The sequence below is a fragment of the Tachysurus fulvidraco genome, chromosome 6 (assembly GCF_022655615.1).
Source record: "Tachysurus fulvidraco isolate hzauxx_2018 chromosome 6, HZAU_PFXX_2.0, whole genome shotgun sequence".
Taxonomy (NCBI): domain Eukaryota; kingdom Metazoa; phylum Chordata; class Actinopteri; order Siluriformes; family Bagridae; genus Tachysurus; species Tachysurus fulvidraco.
The window spans coordinates 3,859,007-3,883,262 of NC_062523.1; the positions used below are offsets into that span (position 1 = coordinate 3,859,007).

At 36.7% G+C, this 24,256-nt stretch overlaps 1 protein-coding gene across 4 annotated transcripts in view; it reads left to right on the top strand.

Annotated features, from left to right (window-relative positions):
- The first annotated feature begins 2,755 nt into the window (after nt 1–2,755).
- stat4 (signal transducer and activator of transcription 4) overlaps nt 2,756–24,256 on the top strand; it is a 29,896-nt gene continuing 8,395 nt past the window's right edge. The window contains exons 1-10 of one of the 4 annotated variants that reach the window (XM_047814473.1): nt 2,756–2,906; nt 3,036–3,167; nt 6,056–6,191; nt 14,851–14,949; nt 15,082–15,174; nt 15,374–15,452; nt 17,125–17,210; nt 18,319–18,470; nt 20,633–20,791; nt 23,709–23,801. In XM_047814473.1, coding sequence (XP_047670429.1) covers nt 3,040–3,167; nt 6,056–6,191; nt 14,851–14,949; nt 15,082–15,174; nt 15,374–15,452; nt 17,125–17,210; nt 18,319–18,470; nt 20,633–20,791; nt 23,709–23,801 — 1,025 coding nt within the window. In that variant the 5' untranslated portion in view covers nt 2,756–2,906; nt 3,036–3,039. Of the gene's footprint in view, nt 3,168–6,055; nt 6,192–14,850; nt 14,950–15,081; nt 15,175–15,373; nt 15,453–17,124; nt 17,211–18,318; nt 18,471–20,632; nt 20,792–23,708; nt 23,802–24,256 lie in introns of all 4 variants that reach the window. The other 3 variants (XM_047814475.1, XM_047814476.1, XM_047814477.1) reach the window with 3 other exon arrangements.

The following is a 24,256-nucleotide window of genomic DNA, read 5'->3' on the forward strand; positions in this document are numbered from 1 at the left end:
TTCTTTCTTTCTTTCTTTCTTTCTTTCTTTCTTTCTTTCTTTCTTCAATGTGCATATGCATGTACTATTCATTTACTTACTTGCTTATTCATATGCTATTTATTTTGTTTGTTAGTTTTTGTTTATTTATTTACCTTATTTACTCATTTACTCCTTTATTTACTGAATTGTTCATAGGACCATTTTTTTGTGAAATAAGTGCAGTGTGTAACTATCTGTATTTCTGCACACTGACTTATGAAACTCTGCAAACAAACTTTCCAAAAGTAAAATTTCAACAGTCAAGAAAGTTCAACAGATAAAAATAAAAGCCACTTTATTACTATGTAAGTCGCACATGCTGCTGATTTCACTTTCACTTTTCATCACACATCTACCACCATATATTTAACTAAATAAATAAATAAATACTACTAAATAAATGAAAATCTAGCAGAACTATTCTTGTTGTATATAACTAAATGATTAGAGTTGGTGATGTTTTCTAAGTCTAATAGTTATAGATGGATCGTTTTATTTCTTTATTTTTATTTCTTCATGCACGTGATTAGTTTCTTGTTAGAAGTCTAAAGCTGGCTTTGTGTTGTGAGTCTCTGACAAGCAGCTTTCTGTGGAGCGGATCAAGGTGTAGGTTAGGAAATTTAGATTATATTAACACACACATTACACAATTAAAAATTCCAGGGGAATTCCCTGAAGCTGAGAAAAAATCAAGTATTTCCTTATTGATGGAAACGTTTCCTTGTACCATTGACGAGCTCAGTTGCCAGGCGTGGATCAAACAAAATTGTGTGTGTGTGTGTGTGTGTGTGTGTGTGTGTGTGTGTGTGTGTGTGTGTGTGTGTGTGTGTGTTACGTGTTACATTCCCTCCACACTCCACACCTCACTTCATGTGAATTTCATATTTCTTTAGCTTGTGTAGTGAATTAGACATAACCTCTGTTGCCAGATTGAGCATTTAACTTCATGTATTTCATGATTATGCTTTTTTAAAATATCTGTTTTGTTAATGCTACTTAATTATAATGTAAGATTTTCCATATAGACTTTCGTTGACTTCCCAGAAATATGCTCCTTGTGTTAACCTCTCCATGTGATGTCCCTGTTTTCATAGCCAATAAAGTTTTATAATCCAAAGCTTGACATTCTTCATATTCTCCTCCTTCTTCTCCTGTTCTGCACCTGAAGTGTTTCACTCTTCTTTCACCACGTTGCACCACAATGATCCGACTCCCTGGTCAGTGCCCTGAATACTGAATTAGGGAGCTGACTGAGACTGAGACGCACCTGTAGAAAATCCATCAGAATCTGATTGGTGCATGTTTGTGAAAATATGTAATTTATTTAGAAACAACAAATAAATTATTTGCCACCCATTTTCCATTTTTCTTTCTTCTCTTTTTTTGTTATTATAATCTTAGATTATGTTCACGCTTGATGATTTATATAATAGACACAAGTGTAATTACTAAGATATAAGGTGAATATCTGTCTGAAGTAGTTTAAGTCTTTGGTACTTTTAATTGTGATGATTCTGTCTCACATTTATCAAAAACCCACCAATTCTCTATCTCAGAAAATTAGAATATGGTGACATGCAAATCGGCTAATCAACTCAAAACACCTGGAAAGGTTTTCTGAGCCATCAAAATAGTCTCTCAATTTGGTTCACTAGGCTACACAATCATGGGGAAGACTGCTAATCTGACAGTTGTGAACTTCACAAGGAATGGACTGAGGCTGGGGTCAATGCATCAAGAGCCGCCGCACACAGACGTGTCAAGGACTTTGGCTACAGCTGTCGTATTCCTCTTGTTATGCCACTCCTGAACCACAGACAATGTCAGAGGCGTCTTAGCTGGGCTAAGGTGAAGAGGAACTGGACTGTTGCCCAATGGTCCAAAGTCCTCTTTTCAGATGCAAGCAAGTTTTGTATTTCATTTGTTAATCAAGGACCTAGAGTCTGGAGGAAGGGTGGCGAAGCTCATAGCCCAAGTTGCTTGAAGTCTAGTGTTATGTTTCCACAGTCTGTGATGATTTGGTGTACAATGTCATCTGCTGGTCCACTGTGTATTTTGAAAACCAACGTCACTCAACCCTTTAAACAAGAAAAAATTTAGAGCACTTCATGCTTTCTTCTGAAGAGCAGCTTTTTAAAGATGTTGATTTTATTTCCCAGCAGGATTTGGCACCTGCCCAGACTGTCAAATGCACCAAAAGGTGGTTAAATGACCATGGTGTCGGTGTGCTTGACTGGCCATCAAACTCATCAGACCTGAACCCCATAGAGAATCTATAAGCTATTATCAAAAGGAAAATGAGAAACAAGAGACCAAAACATGCAGATGAGCTGAAGGCCATTGTCAAATAAACCTGGGCTTTCGTACCACCTCAGCAGTGCCACAGACTGATCACCTCCATGCCTCGTTGAACCGAGGCAGTAATGAAAGCAAAATGAGCCCCAACCAAGTATAGAGTACTTATACAGTAATGAACACACTTTCCAGAAGGCCAACAATTCACTAAAAATATTGTTTTTATTGGTCTTATGAATTATTCTAATTTTTTGAAATAGTGAATTGGTGTTTTTTTTTGTTAAATGTGAGCCAAAATCATCACAATTAAAAGAACCAAAGACTTAAACTACTTCAGTCTGCGTGTACTGAATATATATCTAGAATTTATATCTATCTTCTTTTCACGTGTCGCTATAAACCACTCAGCGGTAGTAAATGATGGATCTGGCAACCCTACGGTGTATAGAAGGGAAAGAGGTGTAGACTGCGGAGGAAACGGCGCGGTGACAGGACCTAAGATCTAGGTTTTTATTCTGTGAGACTCTGAAGAGACGCTGAAATTAAAACCTGATCTAGTCGCGTGTTTATCTCAACTGAATTAGAAGCAGGTGAAAGTGGAGACTTTGAGCTTTTGGAGCTGATTCAACTCCACTGCATAGAATAGACTTCTTTTTATTGTTGTTTATTTTGCTGTTGTTTTTTTTTTCCTTCTTCTTCTTCATCTTCATCGTCAGCAGCAGGATGAGTCAATGGAAACAAATCCAGCAGCTGGACATGAAGTTCCTGGAGCAGGTGGATTACTTTTATGATGATAAATTTCCCATGGAGTTGAGACAGGTGCTGGCGAACTGGATCGAAAGTCAGGACTGGTAGGATCCTAAACATACTGATAATAAACATGTCCAGGTTTTTATTGATCTAATAAGATCTTAGTCTGCTGTTGTGTTTTCGGATGCAGTCAGGACTTAAATGTGATGATCAGATTCATGTCGATCTGGTCGGTCGGAGCGGAAAAAGCGTTTGTAATGATTTTATAACACGTTTTTCTAAACAAACAAACAAACAAACAAACAAAAATTATAAATGATAAAAAATAAATGAAAATAAACGCATTTCAGACTGTATATGAGGCAACAATCTGATCTGTTTACTTTTATTTAAACTTTCTATTTTAAACGTGATGTGAGACATTTCTGAACTAAAATGTGGATACAATTTAAAGTTTCACAATATATAAGAATATGTATTTATGTCAATTTTACAATCGGTGTAGACGTAATAAATGTACAGAACAAAATGAATATGTTGCAGTATAATAAGTAGAAAATGCGCACAGAAAAACAAAACAGACAAAAAACAAAAATGACAAAACACCAAAGTGACACCGGCAAGACATTTAGCATGAAATACAACAAGAGTGTTAACAAAAGTGCAAACTTGATTCATATCCAACTTTAATTTCTATATTATTCGATAATGAAGAAAGCAGCAATACCGCCCGCGCTCGTGCCGTCCGCACTCTAGGGATTGAACTGAATTAAAAATAAACAAGGCTTAACTTGAAAAAAATTCAATTACACCATAAACTGTGTGACTGTTTCATACATTCACCTTAAAACTTTCAGCGTGAAAAATATGTTAAAAAATTGTTTTTTTAACATTGTTGCCAGGTATTTATGCCCAAACCACAAAAGCATGTTTAAATGATTTAAAATACAAATCTACATTAAGTTAAAGTTTAATTTGAACTAAAAACTAAATAAACACAGCATGGTATATTCCATTATAACACCACCGCTGAAAATGTTGCCAAACATAAACAAAAGCACATGACGGGTGACAGGGTAAGAGGGTGACAAGGGTGACAGGGCTGACAAGGGTGAAAGGGTAGACAGGATGTGAGGGTGACAGGGGTGACAAGGGTGACAGGGTGAGAGGCTGACAGGAGTGATAAGGGTGACAGGGTGGACAGGGTGAGAGGGTGACATGGGTGACAAGGGTGACAGGATGAGAGGGTGACAAGGGTGAAATGGTGACAGAGGGGACAGAATGAAATGGTGACGGGGGGACGGGGGACAGGGTGGATGAGTGAGTAAACCCAAAAGTGAGTCTCATCCTTTATTTTTAACTTAGCAACAGATAAAGCACGATGGCCAATTTTTATCTGTCTACTTCTTACACTACACAGAATACAATGAGACAGAATACAACACGGATAAAACAAATAAAATCAAGGACATAGTTAAAATAATAAGAGCATCAATCTTAGCATTGTTTGCATTTAAAATCAGATAAAAGTAAAGCGATCTTTATTGTATTTGTGGTAAACAAGCCACAATACAGTCAGTGTAAAAAAGCACAATGGTCGCGAGCTGCTTCTGCTCTAGTCATTTATTCAGTGTGAACAGATGTTAACTGTAAACCACACCAAACCCAAAGTCACCCAAAATCAGTACATATCATCTGTAAAGGATAAAGCATCTGCATGATGCTTAAACCAAAAGACACCATTAGACAAGAGAAAAAAAAAGGATCATCATTATCAACAAATCAAGACTGAAACTTGAAGTTTGACATTCTGGGTCATGTTGTTACAGAAAAATAACGAACGACGTGTTGGTGTGAAGCAGAGTTCCACATACCACATACTCTACTGTATTCTCTGAAGTGTACTTTATATAGAACTGCACACAGATCTATGACTTGCTTCATATATGGAACCCTATGTGGTTCTTCATATATAAGAACCCATATGGTTCTTTCTTTCTTCTTCTTCTTCTTCTTCTTCTTCTTCTTCTTCTTCTTCTTCTTCTTCTTCTTCTTCTATACAAAATTAGATGAACAAACACAGCACATTCATACCCAGGATACATTTATTCCATTAGCTTGTGTTATGAGTAATAGTTTCAATAACAGATTTTTTAACAGATTTTTTTATTTGAATAACCTTTTAAAATCTTTTCTGAAATGTCGATCCCACATCTCACACCGTTAAAGTAACAGCAACCATTTCACTTTACGTGTTCTTTATATAATTATAGAACCGTTTTAACATAAAAGCTAAAATTCATCATTTTCTAAGGGTTTTATTTATATAACCATTTTTTGGAGTATGGTTCAATTGAACAAGTAAAGAACCCCTAAGAGCGTCTTTTTTTAAAGACAGCAAAAACCCTTATCATTATTCCTCTTACAGCACAGCAATCTGCCAACCTTTATAAATGTATAATCACCACCTGACCAATCAGAAGCCAGAATTCACAGAGCACTGTGGTTTAAGATGCGTTTCAGTTCCGCCTTTTTTTTCCAGCCGAGGGAAATGTTTACACCGAGAACGTGAAGGCAGAAATGAGACTGATTGTTCGGTTCACAATGACATGGCAAGGCACCCTGTGGGACGTAGTTGAAACATCACCTCGAGCTTTAGATGGAAGAAACAAACAAAGTACAGCAAGTTTTTAATAAAATATATTTGAAAAACTCAACAAATCAAGCTTTCTTAAAAGAGTATGAAATATCTACAGTGACTACAGTAAAAAAAAACAACTTTAAATGAATCTAATATTTAAACGAATGAACGCATAAAATATCTAAGCTAATGTTTCAGATGTAAACAATGCTAGTTCCAGTAGCTACACTAGCCTTCAAAATTTAAAAAATAAATGAACACATGTCAAATACAGTGTATATAAATGTTGATATTTATCCAAGTGTGTGTTATGTACATGTGTGCATACACACTTGTTTCTGTTTTTAGGGAAACAGCGATGAACCATGAAGCCATGGCCATGGTGCTGTTCAACAACTTCCTGATCCAGCTAGAGAGACACTGCACTCAGGAGCCGAACTTCCTGCACAGACACAACCTGAAGAGAATATTCCAGCATATACAGGTATGAAAGAGTTCCATCTATATATATAGGAAAAGTTTCTTGTGTTCAGAATCAGGTTACGCAGCTGATTGATTTGATTCTCTCCCTATTAAATTCACCCGTGTGTAGTTTTCTTGAGAAGAAGCATGCGAGACGAAATTTCTCAATAGCAATAAAAAAAATCAGATATAGAAAATAAGGACTAAAGCATAAGGATAACAGTTGTCTTTTAGTTCATTCATAGAGTTCTCCTTATAAACATTCACTCCCTAAGTGATATCTGATCTCATTTTAAATTTTTTAAAAATAAATCCGTCAGCATGGAGTTAGTTAACTGGTTAGCTGGCTATGCTGGCTAGCTACTTCAACACAACTTATCAAGTACAGACACAAACCAATGCTAGTTTTTTTGCAAAGCAGTAACATGCTAGTAGTAAGGGTTACTAAAGCATCAAGCAATTATTACATGCGAATGACATCAAACCACTTTATTTCCCTAAAGAACCACATGCTGGGGTTTAATCTGGTGTATTGGCTGAAATTCTGCTAACTTGAGGAAATAAGACCAACGCTGAAATAGGATACACCCTTATCTCCTCTTTGAGGTTTGAGTTTCACTCTTCTGCTAGATGAAGAACTGAAATTCTGTGTTTTTTATTCAGGTTGAAAGTGACAGTCAGAGTAAATGCGGTCTTTACTCCGCTACCCGTGCTAACACACATTATTGACAATGACAAAGTACAACAGATGATATATAACTCAGCTTTACTCAGATATGCATCACATTATACATACACAAATCCAACTGCAGCGTTTTCAGTAACGATAGCAAAAGTTAAACGTGGCGTAAGACGTTTCTATGGAAACAGGATGTTTTTGACAACGCTCGTCAAACGCTGTGCTAACGCTCATCTTTAATTTGGTCAGAAATTTCTCTGGAAATGATTTACACTTGAACCAAATACACACGGTTAAGTCATGGAGAGATTTCTGATCCAACTGAACAAATGAGCAACAACAAAACGACCAGGAAAACATTCATATAAATCATTCACAGATTTATCAGAGCAGAAAAAATATTAAAATAGTTATTTCCGTCTGTGGAGCAGAAAGTTGGCGGACGATTTGACAGCCGGCATCTGATTACAAACCAAACTGACATGCAGCTCTCTGACAACTTCATCAGACTGTTCGGAAATGTGGAAGAAACAGAAGTTTGTTTAACTGGATGTGTACAAAAGGCAGCATAAGGATCGAAGATTTTTTAATGTCACAAATTATTTTGTTCTATTTTTGGCAGAAGTGAATTACAGAGTTAGATCTAATCTAATCTAATTTACATACTAATATTTTGTATTAGTGTGGAAATTAATCAAAGATGATGATGATGATGATGATTCAAACCTTCTTGCATGAATTAAGGCATGTGTTTATATTGCTGATTATTTTTACATCATAAATATACATTTTAGATGTTTCAGGTACTCATTATTCCAAAAATGGTAAATAATGCTGTTTATAGGAACAATAGTTTACGATAAAAATATTTTTTCTTTGGAAAAAAAAAATCTGCTGTAAAATACTGTGTAGAAGAGGACTTTATTACAATTAGTACAATTTAAATTGTACATTTATTGAATCTATAAATAAAGAGAAAAAAAAAGCTACTTTCATTTTTTTGTAAATACAAAAGCATTCTTCACATCAAAGTAATGAAATAATGTTAAACAAACTTCTGTGAACTTCAGGGGGTTGAAAATAATGAATTAATTACTAGCATGAGTGTATTATATGGCTAAGAAAACCTGGTGCAGAGTGAATGTTTGTTTATTTTTTTAAAGACACGCCCCTCAGGGCCCCTAACTCCTCCCACATCACTGTATGTCTGGAAACATGCCAGACAATAAGCTAAAGCAGAAGCACAACCACATACTGTGAACTACAAAGACTTTTCCAATAAATGTAGGAAAATAAAAAAAAAAAACATGGTGGTGGTATTACTTAAGCTGGAGGACTTTTATTATTCCTGGCATGGTTTTCTATTACTCCTGCATGGTGTCTATCCTGTGAGATCACCTTATCTTCCAGATTGTGTCACAACTCGGGACTTTTATCATGTCTATTTATTTAAATAATATCTACAGCTCATATACTAATCAGGGGGGCATGGTGGCTTAGTGGTTAGCAAGTTCGCCTCACACCTCCAGGGTTGGGGGTTCGATTCCCGCCTCAGCCTTGTGTGTGTGGAGTTTGCATGTTCTCCCCGAGCCTCGGGGGTTTCCTCCGGGTACTCTCGTTTCCACCCCCGGTCCAAAAACATGCATGGTAGGTTGATTGGCATCTCTGGAAAATTGTCCGTAGTGTGTGAGTGTGTGAGTGAATGAGAGTGTGTGTGTGTGTGTGTGTGCCCTGTGATGGGTTGGCACTCCGTCCAGGGTGTATCCTGCCTCGATGCCCGATGACGCCTGAGATCCCAGGAGGCACAGGCTCCCCATGGAGGCACAGGCTCCCCATGACCCGAGGTAGTTCGGATAAGCGGTAGAAAATCATCTATTTCTTCCATACACGATGCTGATTCAAACATAATGTAATATGCAAATTTACATTACAGTGATGTTTCTTTTTTAGATTGGAAAAAACCTAACATATTTATTTATATATTAAAATAAATACAAAATATAAAAAAAACACTTAAAAATTTAGAAAAAATAAAATCATATCATCTGCTTCCTTACAGTCTGTAATTATTTAAGGATAGTTAGTGCAACATAATTTTTCACAAAATATCTGTATTATTTTGTGCAGCCCCAGAATTTCCAGTGGTGAGCATTTAAAGAAATTGTTGCTGTAGTTCATTGACTAATTGTGACAGAGAACGCATGCTTTTTGGTGGAATAAATGTGTGCCTCACTAGGTTAAAAACCTTCACACCACTTCCTACACACTCTGGGGGAAGGGAGGAGGGTATTCTAGTCTTTGTTATGTTTGGTGCTATCACACACTGTAGAGGAAGTGAGACGGCAGCAAACGTGCAAAACAACTGGCCCTCTGTGCTTTGTACTGTTGTTGTATAGAGAACATGTGAGAAAGTATAGAAAAAAACAGAAGAAAATCTCTTAGTGATTCAATGAACTCTTAAGAACATCTGAAGAACCCAGTATTACATGTTCATGGAGTTCATCTTTAACTCAAACTCTAACTGAGTTCTTCAAAGGGTTCTTTAGATATTCAAGGGTTCGAAGCTTCCAAAACTGGTTGTACTTGGAATCTTCCCACATAGAGACAACTCTTATTCTTAGAAATGAACAGTTTCAACAAGTTCTTCTGTAAGGAAGAATGTGTTTTTGATAAAGTGCAAAGATAAAAAATGTGCGGAACAAGAAGCAGAGACTACAGATTCAAAGGTAATAAATATGACAACAGACACAACGACAACAACAAAAGCATGTAATGAAACACAGAAAACAGAACCTCAATAAGAGAGCTTATAAACATGTGATGTGATGTGATGTGATGGGACTGATGGGTAATCCTTCTTTACCATATTTGTGAAATTAAAAACAATGTAGAAGTGGCGGCTATACAATCAATAATTTGAATAATTTTAATTTAATTGTATTTAAACCTGCCTTTTTAACTCACTACAACGCTAAATCAATGAGAACCCTGAGCTTGTTTCTTTGCAACGAGACGGTTCCATCTGGGGTAATAGGAGACAATGACACCCGAAGTGTGTTGCTTATGTCCAGTTTATTCCGTTGTATTGTTTTGGTTGCCGTCACTGCAGAAATCCCCGCTTCACACAGATAGCATGTCGGAAATGGCGATAGGGATTTAAGTGCTGAGGTGACAATCTCAGGGTATTCCGCCATGACTTTAATCCAGAACACCGGCAGAGTTTCTAACTTTCTAACGACGTCTGTTTCCTGCTCATTTTTGCTAAATTTGTGGGTTAAATTTGAGCAAACACAATATACACGTACACCAAGCACTGTTAAACATGACAAAGTACCGGTGAACAGAGAGAAGAGCGATACACACCTTCTCTCTCCACCAAAGCTACAACACCACTGCCGCTCAGCTCCAAACGTCACCTAAACCCGGCCCGATATCATTATATTTTGCTCATGCGCGGTATTGGTGCGGCTTTAGATGACGTCTCTCAGCTCCCGGTTAACCTCTCGTCCATGGAAAGTCACACAAACCCGAGAGAAATACACCACAGTAAATAAAATGGAAATAATTTAATGTTCCTTGGGTGGCCCGGTACCATTTGGTCCACGGACCGGACCGGTCTGCGGCCCAGGGTTGGGGACCACTGCTTTAAGACACGAACCATCTTAGAATTTTATTGTCCAAATGTACAGAACATACACCGCTTCCCTTTCTGATGCCTCTGAATCTAGTCTGTTGGAGACATGATCATATATTTACTATAAATCTATACAGTAAACATCTTGTTATGTTGAGACAGTTTGAGACAGAATATTACATGGACCATGCATTTTATGAAGTTATGCTAGCAACTCTAGCTAGCAGGATTTTATTATCTAGTTAATTTTGACATAAATACATAAGTTGAAACTATAAATCTTATAAATACAAACTTCAGGCTTTACAGAAGCCACTTAACAAGAAGACTCTTCTTCAAGTCTGTTCTTACCATCTGTAGAAATCAAGGTCACCAGACTTGTGGTTTTCACACAAATTTGTGGAACCTGGTTACAGCTGAATCAGGCCTGTAAAGTCTGGTGGGTTTTTTTTTTGGCTATCTTAAAAACACCACATAGCCACCAAGATTTTGTCTTTTAAAGGAAATAACGAGAGTAAATGTAAATGAGGGGAAAGCGAGGAGGTTGTGAGAGTGTGTTGGAGTAGAACAAGGTGGAGAAGCTAGTTATCGCACAAAGAGCAGGATCACGGAATGGATTACGGTTGTACGGTTGTAAGCGATGTTGTAGATGCTGTACATCAGTAATGCGTCTGCAATACAGTTAATAGTTTATCATGGAATCCTCAGTCAAAGATGAAACATGAGTCTACCGTGTTGAACTTTTTGTGACAGATCTTTATATTTTCACACTTTTTTGAGCTGGTGTTTTGTGGAGATCTGGCAACTCCGAAACAAATCTTTAACTTTCTGCAATCGTGCCACTAATGCAATAGTTTTAAAGAATACATACATACATACATACATACATACATACATACAGTACATACATACATACATACATACAGTACATACATACATACAGTACATACATACATACACACATACCATACATACACACATACATACACACATACACACACACATACACACATACATACATACATACATACACACATGCATACATACATACATACATACATACATACATACATACATACATGCATACATACATACATACATACATACATACATACATACATACATACATACATACATACATACATACATGCATGCATACATACATACATACATACATACGCACATACATACATACATACATACATACATACATACATACATACATACATACATACATACATACATACATGCATACATACATACATACATACATACATACTCATACATACATACATACATACATACATACATACATACATACATACATACGCACATACATACATACATACATACATACATACATACATACATACATACATACATACATACTCATACATACATACATACATACATACATACATACTCATACATACATACATACATACGCACATACATACATATATACATACATACATACTCATACATACATACATACATACATACATACATACATACATACATACGCACATACATACATACATACATACATACATACATACATACATACATACATACATACATACATACGCACATACATACATACATACATACATACATACATACATACATACTCATACATACATACATACATACATACATACATACATACATACATACATACATACACACATACATATATACATACATACATACATACATACATACATACATACATACGCACATACATACATACATACATACATACATACATACATACATACATACATACATACATACACACATACATATATACATACATACACAGGCCTACTCGGTTGTGCACACCACAGAGTCACATGGCTGGTGAGAAAAATAGGTAGGGGGCTGAATAAATGGGGATTTCCCCCTAAAACCTGGGTTAAAATCTGAAAATGGATCAGTGATGAACCGATGGACGTTGAATAAACCCTGAAAATGATGTATTTAAAATATGATATATTTGTGTAAAGCTGAATTGTGACGATGTTTAAAGCTTACTATGAATAAAACTCAACTGAATTGAATTGAATCTTGTTGCCACTGTACGTGAGGTGAAACTTGGCCATAGATTGATATTTCAACAAATTATATATATATATGCATAAATGTTTGCACAACAGCTATATTGACGGAGTACAAAGATGGAGTTGAACTCTGTTACAAACCTATTTTTTTTTTGAATGAAAGATGAGATAAAGACAAGATCTTTTCTGTCCTCGTTTTACAGTAAGTTACTCGGTAACGTTATTATCTCCAGGTTATGCCTGACCTTCTATTAATTTTTAATGGTGCCAATAGTATGGAAACCATCTTTTCAGACCTTCCTTGTAATTGTGGTAGAAATGCAGCTCAGCAAAATATAAAGTTTGTGGTTTCCTGCTGTCAAGTGTTTTTTTTTTTTTCACGTGAAACCCTGAACAGCATCACAGAGGATGTTTGTCATGTATAAGCCTCCATGTTCATACGTCCCAGAGCTTCTGAAAGCAATCCGACCGTCTGTGAGCGTTTCTGATAATTTACGGGGTTCACTGAGGTCTTAAATTTGGTTCCTGAAAATCCCTGTAATTCAATATCTCACCAGACGTGATGTTTATCAGAAATGCCAGAAGGCGAGACATGAATCAGAGGTGTTTTTTTAACATGTGGGTGGATTTGGGGATTTCTCAAAACAATCTATGAAAATGAAATGTCAGGGGTTTTGCTTAGGATCACTTCGATGTTTGTAGTTGGATGTTGCACAGCCATGCTAGCCAGACAGAAAAGCGTGGGGAGACCACACGTTTATTTTTCTTTTTACTTTCATGGTCTTTTATTTGTGTCAGAAGTTTCCGTCTGCATTTTGGAAAAAAAAAAAAAGACGTTTTTTTTCTTTCCCCTGTCTGTTAATGACTTTACACTTAAATGTATTTGATTCTGCTTTTGTTTACGGATCACCTTTGAGGTGTTTAACTGCATTCCTTATTGAATAGAGTTCCTGGAACTGAGCAACAGATTATCAGGCACAACAATTTAAAGCTTAGACATCTAAAGAAGCACTCAAATGAAAACTTGTTCTGTCACATATAGGACAGTTGATATTTTGATATTAATTGTAGAATTGTGTGCGTGTTTAAGCTCAAACAATTGTGCATGTGTGTGTGTGTGTTTAAGCTCAAACAATTGTAATTGTGCATGTGTGTGTGTGTGTGTGTTTGTGTGTGTGTGTGTGTTTAAGCTCAAACAATCGTGCGTGTGTGTGTGTGTGTGTGTGTGTGTGTGTGTGTGTTTAAGCTCAAACAATTGTGTGTGTGTGTTTGAGCTCAAACAATTGTATGTGTGTGTTTACGCTCAAACAATTGGGTGTGTGTGTGTGTTTAAGCTCAAACAATTGTGCGTGTGTGTGTGTGTTTAAGCTCAAACAATTGTGTGTGTGTGTGTTTGAGCTCAAACAATTGTATGTGTGTGTGTTTACGCTCAAACAATTGTGTGTGTGTGTGTGTGTGTGTGTGTGTTTAAACTAAAATAATTGTGTGTGTTTAAGATAAAACAATTCTCTGTGTGTGTGTGTGTTTAAGCTCAAACAATTGTGTGTGTGTGTGTGTGTGTGTATGTGTGTTTAAGCTCAAACAATTGTGTGTGTGTGTGTGTGTGTGTGTGTGTGTGTGTGTGTGTGTGTGTGTGTGTGTTTAAGCTCAAACAATTGTGTGTGTGTGTGTGTTTAAGCTCAAACAATTGTGTGTGTGTTTAAGCTCAAACAATTGTGTGTGTTTAAGCTCAAACAATTGTATGTGTGTGTGTGTGTGTGTGTGTGTGTGTGTGTGTGTGTGTGTGTGTGTGTGTGTGTGTGTGTGTGTGTGTGTTTAAGCTCAAACAATTACTAATTCCATGTTATTCATTTTGTTCATCATCATAACTGGTAACTTTACTTCTCTAATCAGCCAATCAGGCTAGCACTCAGTATAGATACACCTACAGTATTAACCATATTCATCAGTCGTTGTTCACAGCAAACATCAGACCGAAGAAAAAAAAATCTCTGTGATTTTTAACCATTGCATGCTTTTTAGATGGACTGGTTTGATTAATTCAGATACTGCCACTATTGTTTCCAAACTAAACTCATTTCTGAACTAAACTAAGTTGGCTGATCCAGCCTTACATCTATAGACGTCTACGTAAACTCAGAGCTCGTTCACGGGACTTTCCCAGTATATGGGGCAAGATTTTCATCTGCTAAATGGAAGAGAAAAAAAACATCTGGATGTTGTCCAGGAAAAATCAGTAAAATCTTGTGAACACAAGCAAATTATAAATCAATACAGAAACTTTCTATTTTTGTTTTCCGGACAGCTGAAATACAAAGCCAACCCTCAGCACCTTTCAGCCGTGATCTCCAACTGTCTGAGAGAGGAGAGACGCATCATATCCGCCGCTAGCATGCAGGAGCAGGTACGAGGCAGGGAAACTCAATCATACAAGAATAATTAGGAACAGTGAATCTTATCAGCGTTCCTAAGAAAAGTGCGACGGAATATTAACACTTAACCACGTCACATCACCTGTCTTTCATGCTATCGTCAGGGTCCCTTGGAGAAGTCGATGCAAAATTCAGCAGCTTTGGAGAAGCAGAAGAACCTGGATAACAAAGTGGCGGTGATCCGTAGCAGCGTGCAGGTGAGGCCAAGGAAACATCAGACTATTTACCAAATAAAAAAGAAAGCAAATGTCAGATCAATTTATATCCGTTTTAGCAGCTCATTAAAAGCACCTAAAGTGTAAAATGATGTCTACGGGATTTACACTGTGTATGAAAAGCGGAATGTTCTGTGATTTATAAAATGTTATAAATTTCCATATTGTATAATGTACTCAGCTTCTAGACCAGGCAGTGAAGTATCTGGAGGACATGCAGGATGATTTCGACTTTCGCTACAAAACCCTCCAACTGCGAGGTGAGTGATAATATCATCTTACCCACATCAACACACTGTCATACTCTCATCACACTCCATCACACACTGTCATACTCTCATTACACACCATCACACACCTCCATACTCTCATCACACACCATAACACTGTCACACTCTCATCACACACCTCCATAATCTCATCACACACTATCACACACCTCCATACTCTCATCACACACCATCAAACAGTCATACTCTCATCACACACCATCACACACCTCCATACTCTCATCACACACCTCCATACTCTCATCACACACCATCAAACAGTCATACTCTCATCACACACTATCACACACCTCCATACTCTCATCACACACCTCCATACTCTCATCACACACCTCCATACTCTCATCACACACCTCCATACTCTCATCACACACCATCAAACAGTCATACTCTCATCACACACCATCACACACCTCCATACTCTCATCACACACCTCCATACTCTAATCACACACCATCACACACCTCCATAGGCTCATGACACACCATCACACTCTCATCACACACCATCACACACTATCACACACCTCCATACTCTCATCACAAACACACACATCATCATCGCACACTGCCATATAAATCATCTAGATCCACCAGCCCATGTTTCCTGCAGAGGTTTGTCAATATTTAATAAACACCTTTGTCTGTCTGTAGGATTAAGGGTAAAGACTGAAAACATTTATATCTAAATCTAGTCATTATATTTACATTGTTGGAGTTTGCATATCTATTCACTAAGAATTAGTACAGATTGTGCTTGCACGCATTAATGGGTGCAAAGTCATTTTCCGGTTCCGAACATAGATAGAGAAGTGAGAAGCTCTCAGCAGGTTGGATTTGACTGGATAGGTTTTGGGGGTAGGATTTTTTTTCTTTCACTGTCCTTTCGTTTCATCCTTGAACTTGTGCCTTTTTTATTCACCTTTTAATCGGTTTCATTTTGTCTGTATAGCGCTTTAAAAAATAGACGTCCCAATGCAGCTTTACAGTGATCTGGATGCAGATCTAACAAACCACAGAGGCATCCTTGACACAACATGTGGATGAAACCTTATAAAGAAAGAAAACTGTCCTGTTCTGGTTAACACCAAACAGAGGGATTATAAATCAGTGCATCTGGGGAAAAAACTATACATTACGAAGGAATAAACATACACAGAATATTGTGTGCATGAATAAGAGAGTCTTCGGATGAGCATCAGATCTTTTAATGGGACCTTTTAGAATAACAAGGAAGGAAGTGTGTAATTAGAATAATTAATTATAGTAATAATTATAATAATATCACTAGATCTGCAATTAGATCTGATTATGTGCGTCGGCTATCTGCATTTCAGATTTATATACACAATGACTATTCCACTGTACTTGTGCAGATAATATTTTTTTTGTACCTGCTTGAAATATATATATTTTTCATCTTTAAACAAAAGTTTAGATTATTATACTGTTCAAAATGTAAAAAAAACAACCCCACTAGTAGCCTGATATAAAACACCACCACCCTTAGCAGGCAGGATGAAGGACTGATTGCAGTGTGTGCATCGTTCATTTTAATAAACATGGTCTTTGCCCCCAATTTATATGTCTTTTAAACACATTCTGATGAATTTATTCGTATTCACTTGCATCCATGCTGTAGATCCAGTAGAGAGAAACTCTCAGAACATGAAGCAAGAAGTCATGACCCTTCAGGAAATACTCAACCGTCTGGACTTCAAGAGAAAGGTGAGTTTAGTGGCTTTTATTGCGTTATTTCACACGTTGACGTTCATTTAGTTCAGTTTAAGGCAAATCATCTTTTTCATTCGCCGTAAGACACAAACTCAGATGAAATGATACGTGTGGTTTTTACACCTAAACATAAACCCCTGCCCAAGCATTTCCTGTTAAATGTCAAGTCAAAATGTGCACTACTTTGTTACTCCAAATTGTAAAGCTGAGCCAATGGCAGCACAAGCCTTAAAGTCTCAGAGGAGACACCAATGACAAGGTGATTCTGCTTGCCCAAGATATTACGTGATTTCACTGACCACCTTGCAGTCATCAGAACCATTTGTATGAATGGTCAGTTTTTATTTTCTATCTTTTTTTTACTGCTAAATCATGAAAAAAAAGGTCTCTAAGAAATCCGGAGGTGACACCAGGAAGTGATGCACTGGCTCAGAGAAAACATATAATATTATTTATAAGCAGCCATGATAACATCTTGAACAAGATTTCCTTGAACCAAGGAAATAAGATTGGCAGGATAAAAGTATATAAGTGATGCAAAAACTGTTCAAAACTAATCAATATCTTTATCGCGTTAATGAACAGATGACACCATGACAAAACCCGTGACCTGGACATGCTACATGAGTGATAACACATAGTGATTAAACATACGTAAATCTCTTTATGAGGATCTCATCGGTAGATGCAACCATCGGCTAGGCAAGAAAAATGACTATAGATAAAATAAAAACCGTATAACATACTCAGTATGATCTTTTTCAGCTGCTGTTGTCATTGACAGTGAATATATAAAATATAACTTTATGTACAGCTGTAAAGAAATAAAACTACTCATGGCACAACTACTCCATCTGAGCTAGCTAGTGTACGTCATTTGGATTAAAATCTACTCGCTAACATTAATTCATTATGACATGAGACGCACATTTGTTTGTTGTCTTTGAACTTTTAAACATAAACAGAGATAAAAACGACTCCATACTTTGGTATCGATATCAGCATCGACGAGGTAACAGTTGGTCAAATCAGTATTGCTGCATCCATAATTTAATCATACAACTCTGTGATTAGTTGTTTACCCTTTATATTTTCTATACAGGAGATTTTGTCGAAAATGGGAGATGTGCTGAAGGAAATAGACAGTCTGATAGTCTCTCAGCTGATGCCGGAGCTACAGGCGTGGAAACGTCGGCAGCAGATTGCCTGCATCGGAGGCCCGGTCCTGGCCGGACTTGACCAGCTCCAGAACTGGTACTGACTTACAACATTGGTCCCACTAAACACTGATACTGCCACACACTACTAGTCCCACTAAATACTGATGCTGGTACTTCTTCATACCACTGCCCCGACTAAACACTGATACTGGTACAGCATTAAACCACTGGTCCCATTAAACACTGATATTGGTACTGCCTAACACTAATGTTCTAACACAGCACTGATACTGGTACTGCCTCAATCCTTTGGTGCCACTAAACAGTGGTATATGTACTGCCATAAATCACTGGTCCCACTAAACACTGATACTGGTACTGTCATAAACCACTGGTCCCACTAAACATTGATACTGGTACTGCCATAAACCACTGGTCCAACTCAGCAGTGATACTGGTACTGCCTCAATCCTTTGGTCCCACTAAACACTGATACTGGTACTACCTCACACCACTGGTCCCACTAAACACTGATACTGGTACTTCCTAAATCCTTTGGTCCTATTAAACAATGATACTGGTACTACCTCACACCACTGGTCCCATTAAACAATGATACTGGTACTACCTCACACCACTGGTCCCACTAAACAATGATACTGGTACTGCCTCAATCCTTTGGTCCCACTAAACAATGATACTGGTACTGCCTCAATCCTTTGGTCCCACTAAACACTGATACTGCTACTACCTCACACCACTGGTCCCACTAAACAATGATACTGGTACTGCCTAAATCCTTTGGTCCCACTAAACAATGATACTGGTACTGCCTCAATCCTTTGGTCCCACTAAACACTGATACTTGTACTGCCTCACACCACTGGTCCAAATAAACACTGATACTGGTACTGCCTAAATCCTTTGGTCCTATTAAACAATGATACTGGTACTACCTCACACCACTGGTCCCATTAAACAATGATACTGGTACTACCTCACACCACTGGTCCCACTAAACAATGATACTGGTACTGCCTCAATCCTTTGGTCCCACTAAACAATGATACTGGTACTGCCTCAATCCTTTGGTCCCACTAAACACTGATACTTGTACTGCCTCACACCACTGGTCCAAATAAACACTGATACTGGTACTGCCTCAATCCTTTGGTCCCACTAAACACTGATACTGGTACTGCCTCAATCCTTTGGTCCCACTAAACAATGATACTGGTACTATTTCACACCACTGGTCCAAATAAACACTGATACTGGTACTGCCTCACATCCCTGGTACTCAACACTGAGATAATTCTAACAGACAATTTTGATCTGTTTATTTTATTTATTTATTTATCTATTTATTTAGTATCTCACTTTTCATCAATAGAAACACGTTTTCCAGAACAAAACTGCCACTTTCATACTTGCAAGCTGCTCTGATTATCAGTGACATCTCTCTCTCTCTGCTCAGAAAATTCTGTGACTGCAAAATATACAGTATATAAAAAGCATAGTAACTTAAATCATATGCAGGTGACTCCGCCCTCCGTTCACACACAGCCTGACCACGTCCCCCTGCTGCCACATGATTGTTTACACAAGAATGCATTATCGAACATTCTGCTGGATTTAGTCTAGTAGAAGTGCCATTGGAACTTCATGTATGTATAAGTCACACCTTACTGACAACCTGCTGAATTTCACCAGATCGTAAAGTACAGCAGGTCAGGTGTGTGACATGCTTATTTTCCACTTCACACTTGATTTCATTTGTCTATGCAATACACGTTCTCTCTAACGTGCAATTGCTGTCTTAATTATTGGCCACTTTATTAGGAAAACCTGCACATTTAGGCAATCAGCCAATGCAGGCAGTTCTTTTACTAGTTCCACCAAGAAAGCACACACACACACACACACACACACACACACACACACACACACACACACACACACACACACACACACACACACACACACACACACACACACGTGATATAGCATAGCCAGTACATTTACCAGAATGTTATTGAGAGAGGAGAAGAAATCAGAGATCATGTAAGACGCCCACACAGACATGTGTTGTAGAACAAGTGAGACTCAGGAGCCCTGGAGCTACACCACCACCTTCTTCATTTCACAGTATAACTAACATCTGTCATACTGTCAAAAATCAAAGCAGAATTGAACTTGAGAGCAATGTCAGTTGAAGGCCTTTTTCCATTTTTTTCTTCTCGGTGGTCTTTGCAGGTTCACCCTGACAGCCCAGAGTCTGTTCCAGATCAAACGTCAGCTTGACAAACTGGGTGAGCTGATCGTCAAAGTGACGTACGAGAGTGATCCCATCCCTCTGCAGAGACCTCAGATGGAAGAACAAGTCAAATATCTAATATATCACCTCATCAAGAGGTAACACCACACACACCACCACCAGACTCAGACAACAGACACCACTCATTCACAGGTTGTAGTACAGAATAGAAAAACAATGGGGTCTTGTGAGTATTATGTAGAATCTAAATAAAGTACATGGAATAGAAAACGCCTTAGAGAGTCACTTTTTATATGTATTTATGCATTACAATTTTACTGACAGAAACGTCCTACTTACGTCCTATGTAATAATCTTGAAAACAGACCAATTGTATAAAGCTTTGAAGCCCAATCTGAAATATTTACAATATATTATTATTATTATTATTATTATTATTATTATTATTATTATTATTATTATTATTATTATTATTATAAGGATAGAAAAAGTATTGTACTTATAAAAGTATTAACTTATAGCAGTTGTGTATTTCTGAGATTTAAAAAAAAATTATTCTTGATGGTCAGTTTTTGTTTTCCTTGTAATACTCTCTCTCTTTCTCTTTCTCTCTCTCTTTCTCTCTATCTCTCTCCGTCTCTCTCTGTCTGTCTCTCTCATATATATATATATATATATATATATATATATATATATATATATATATATATATATATATATATATATATATATTTGTATATATATATAATCATTCTAAAATTCATAAAGGAAGTCTATAAGGATTTCTTGCTTTTTAATCTCGCTTTTTAACCTATAATGCTGGATGTATTTTTCATAACTTTTAGAATTATTATTATTATTATTATTATTATTATTATTATTATTATTATTATTATTATTATTATTGTTATTATTTGTAATATTATTTTTAGTAATAGTAGTAGCAGCAGCAGTAGTAGTAGTTTTATATTGTATAAGCAATAAAACACACATTGTTGTAGGAAAATAATGAACATCTGGAATGTGTGATGAGGCAGAGTTACTGTAAGTTTCAGTTATTACAGTCACAGCTGATTATTTTCCGATAGATTGACGTCACACTCTGAAGTGTTTTATTCCTTTCAGAAATTTGGCAAACGATTATATATCTCTATATATAGATTTAAAAATAAATGACACGTCACACTTTAATTGGTTTATCGTTACATTTTACATTGTAGAAGATTTGCAGAAGTTAAACAATATTGTTCCCGCTCTTACTTCAGTTCAATTCAATTCAATTCAAGTTAATTTGTATAGCGCTTTTTACAATAGACATTGTCTCAAAGCAGCTTTACAGAACATAAACATAGAGCAGAAGGTAAACATAAGGAATAATAAAAGAAATGAGGAATAATGATAATATAGAGGAATAATAATAGAATAGAATAATCCAGGCTTTATTATTGTTTTCTCCCTCTTGAAGTTAGTCAGTTTATAAACTGTATGTAATCAACTTTATGACAGAAAAACATAAAAGTTTTCTTAAACCTCTGAATGGTGTCATTTAAAAATATCAGTGTTGTATAAAGTACTAGAAAGCAATACTCGAGTAAAAGTACAAGTATCGTACTAGAAAAAGACTTTGGTAGAAGTGAAAGTCACTTTTAGAATATTACTCAAGTAAAAGTCTTAAAGTATCTGATATTTACTATACTTAAGTATCAAAAGTAATTTTCTGATATTTAATGTACTTAAGTATTTGAAGTAAAAGTAAAAAGTAAAATTTCAGTGATTTTCGGTAGGCATAAGAGCAGGGGCGGTTCTAGGGTTTCACCTTTAGGGGTTTTAGCCCTCAGTGAGAATTTAAAACAAGCAGAGTTTATATTATATATTATATGACTACATAGTAAGCCAAAAGTTATGGTATTATTAAATGCCAAAAGTGGACACCAAAATTTTATGCATGATGTAATGATGCCAGTCTTGAATCAGTTCATGTCTGTGTGCATTCTCTACAAACAGTGAGTCCAATGAATGCAGTCATTAATAAACACATATTCAAGACAAAGACCAAATCAATAAATGTTATTTTTATTTAGTATTGAATGGATTGTTTGCATTAATATTTTGTTTGTGCTATCAACTCTGGTAATAAGAATAGTGAAATTTCACTGCTTTTGATTGCCGTATTTGCGGCTTTCAGCCGAATAAACGCCTCCAGCTCTGACTGCGCGTGCACGCTGCGCGTACCTGTGCTTCTCCGTAGCGCGCGGACGTGCAGTGACAATCTAGGAGCAGTGATTCGCCAAACCTCCCTTATTGCAGTCACACACATTTCTTCTGATTTTATTTTGTAGTAACGAGTAACGAAGATGCATAGTGGAAATATAGCAGAGTAAAAGTATACATTTTATCTAGGAAATGTAGTGCAGTAAAAGTGAAAGTTGGCATAAATTTAAATAGCAAAGTAAAGTACAGATACGTGAAATTTCTACTTAAGTACAGTAACGAAGTATTTGTACTCCGTTACATTACAACACTGAAAAATATCATCTGATGTGAATAACATGATATTCATGTAAACGTGGGATTTTGAAGCTATGCTAATGTCAGAGCACACATCAAGTTTCAATTTAAATAAAACAAAAAAGGCTCAATAAGAATAAAAATAAATGGAGTAATGACTTTATTCCAATAATGTTTGAATCAATATAAATGTGGGAAAGAGAAGAACAAATAATAAGTAAAAAATGAAAGAACATAAAAAAATGTATATTTGAATGCAGGAGTGTATGAATATTCAGAATAAAGTGTTCACAAAAAAACAAACAAACAAACAAAAAAAAAGTGTGCAATATGTGTGGTGCAAAAAAAAAGTCCAGCAGTGCTGGGTGTTAAACGGAGATAAGTCCAGAAAACCGTCCAGGTTGAAGCTGCTTTGATAGTAAATGAATCAGCAATCAGTGATTTATTCTGACCAATCACAACTCAGAACTTATTCTATAATGCTGTAGTATTTTGGTTGATTTTTTAATAGCTGTAAAAGTAAACGAGTGTCTGTCGGTTTTCCAGTTCGTTCGTTGTGGAGAAGCAGCCGTGTATGCCTACACACCCTCAGAAACCGCTCATCATTAAAACTCAGGTGCAGTTCACCACAAAAGTCAGGTATGTATGAGTCACACCACAACAAGACAGTGATGGACAGCAGGTCAGGTCTTGGTATTTTCCACCTTTGCTTCCTGAATCCTCAGAGACGAACAATAAGAACAAAGAAACACTTGATATCATTTTCACATTTAATCAGTCAATCGTTTGGCAAAAGCTCAGTGTTTAAAATCATAACCTACTTCAGTTAATGCTCACATCAGACATCAGCACGGAGAAAAAGACTGATCTGTGACTTTAACTGTGGTATGGTTGTCGATGTTGGTGCCAGATGTGCTGCATTGAGTATTTTAGAAACTGCTGATCTTTAAAAAAAATACATCCTGTGAGAGATAAGGATTGTTGGTGAGAAGAAAACAATCATAAATCTACAGTAACTCAAATACATTTATGGCAATTGGCCAACGTCCTTATCCAGAGCAACTTATATTATGCAACTGAGCAATGGAGGGTTC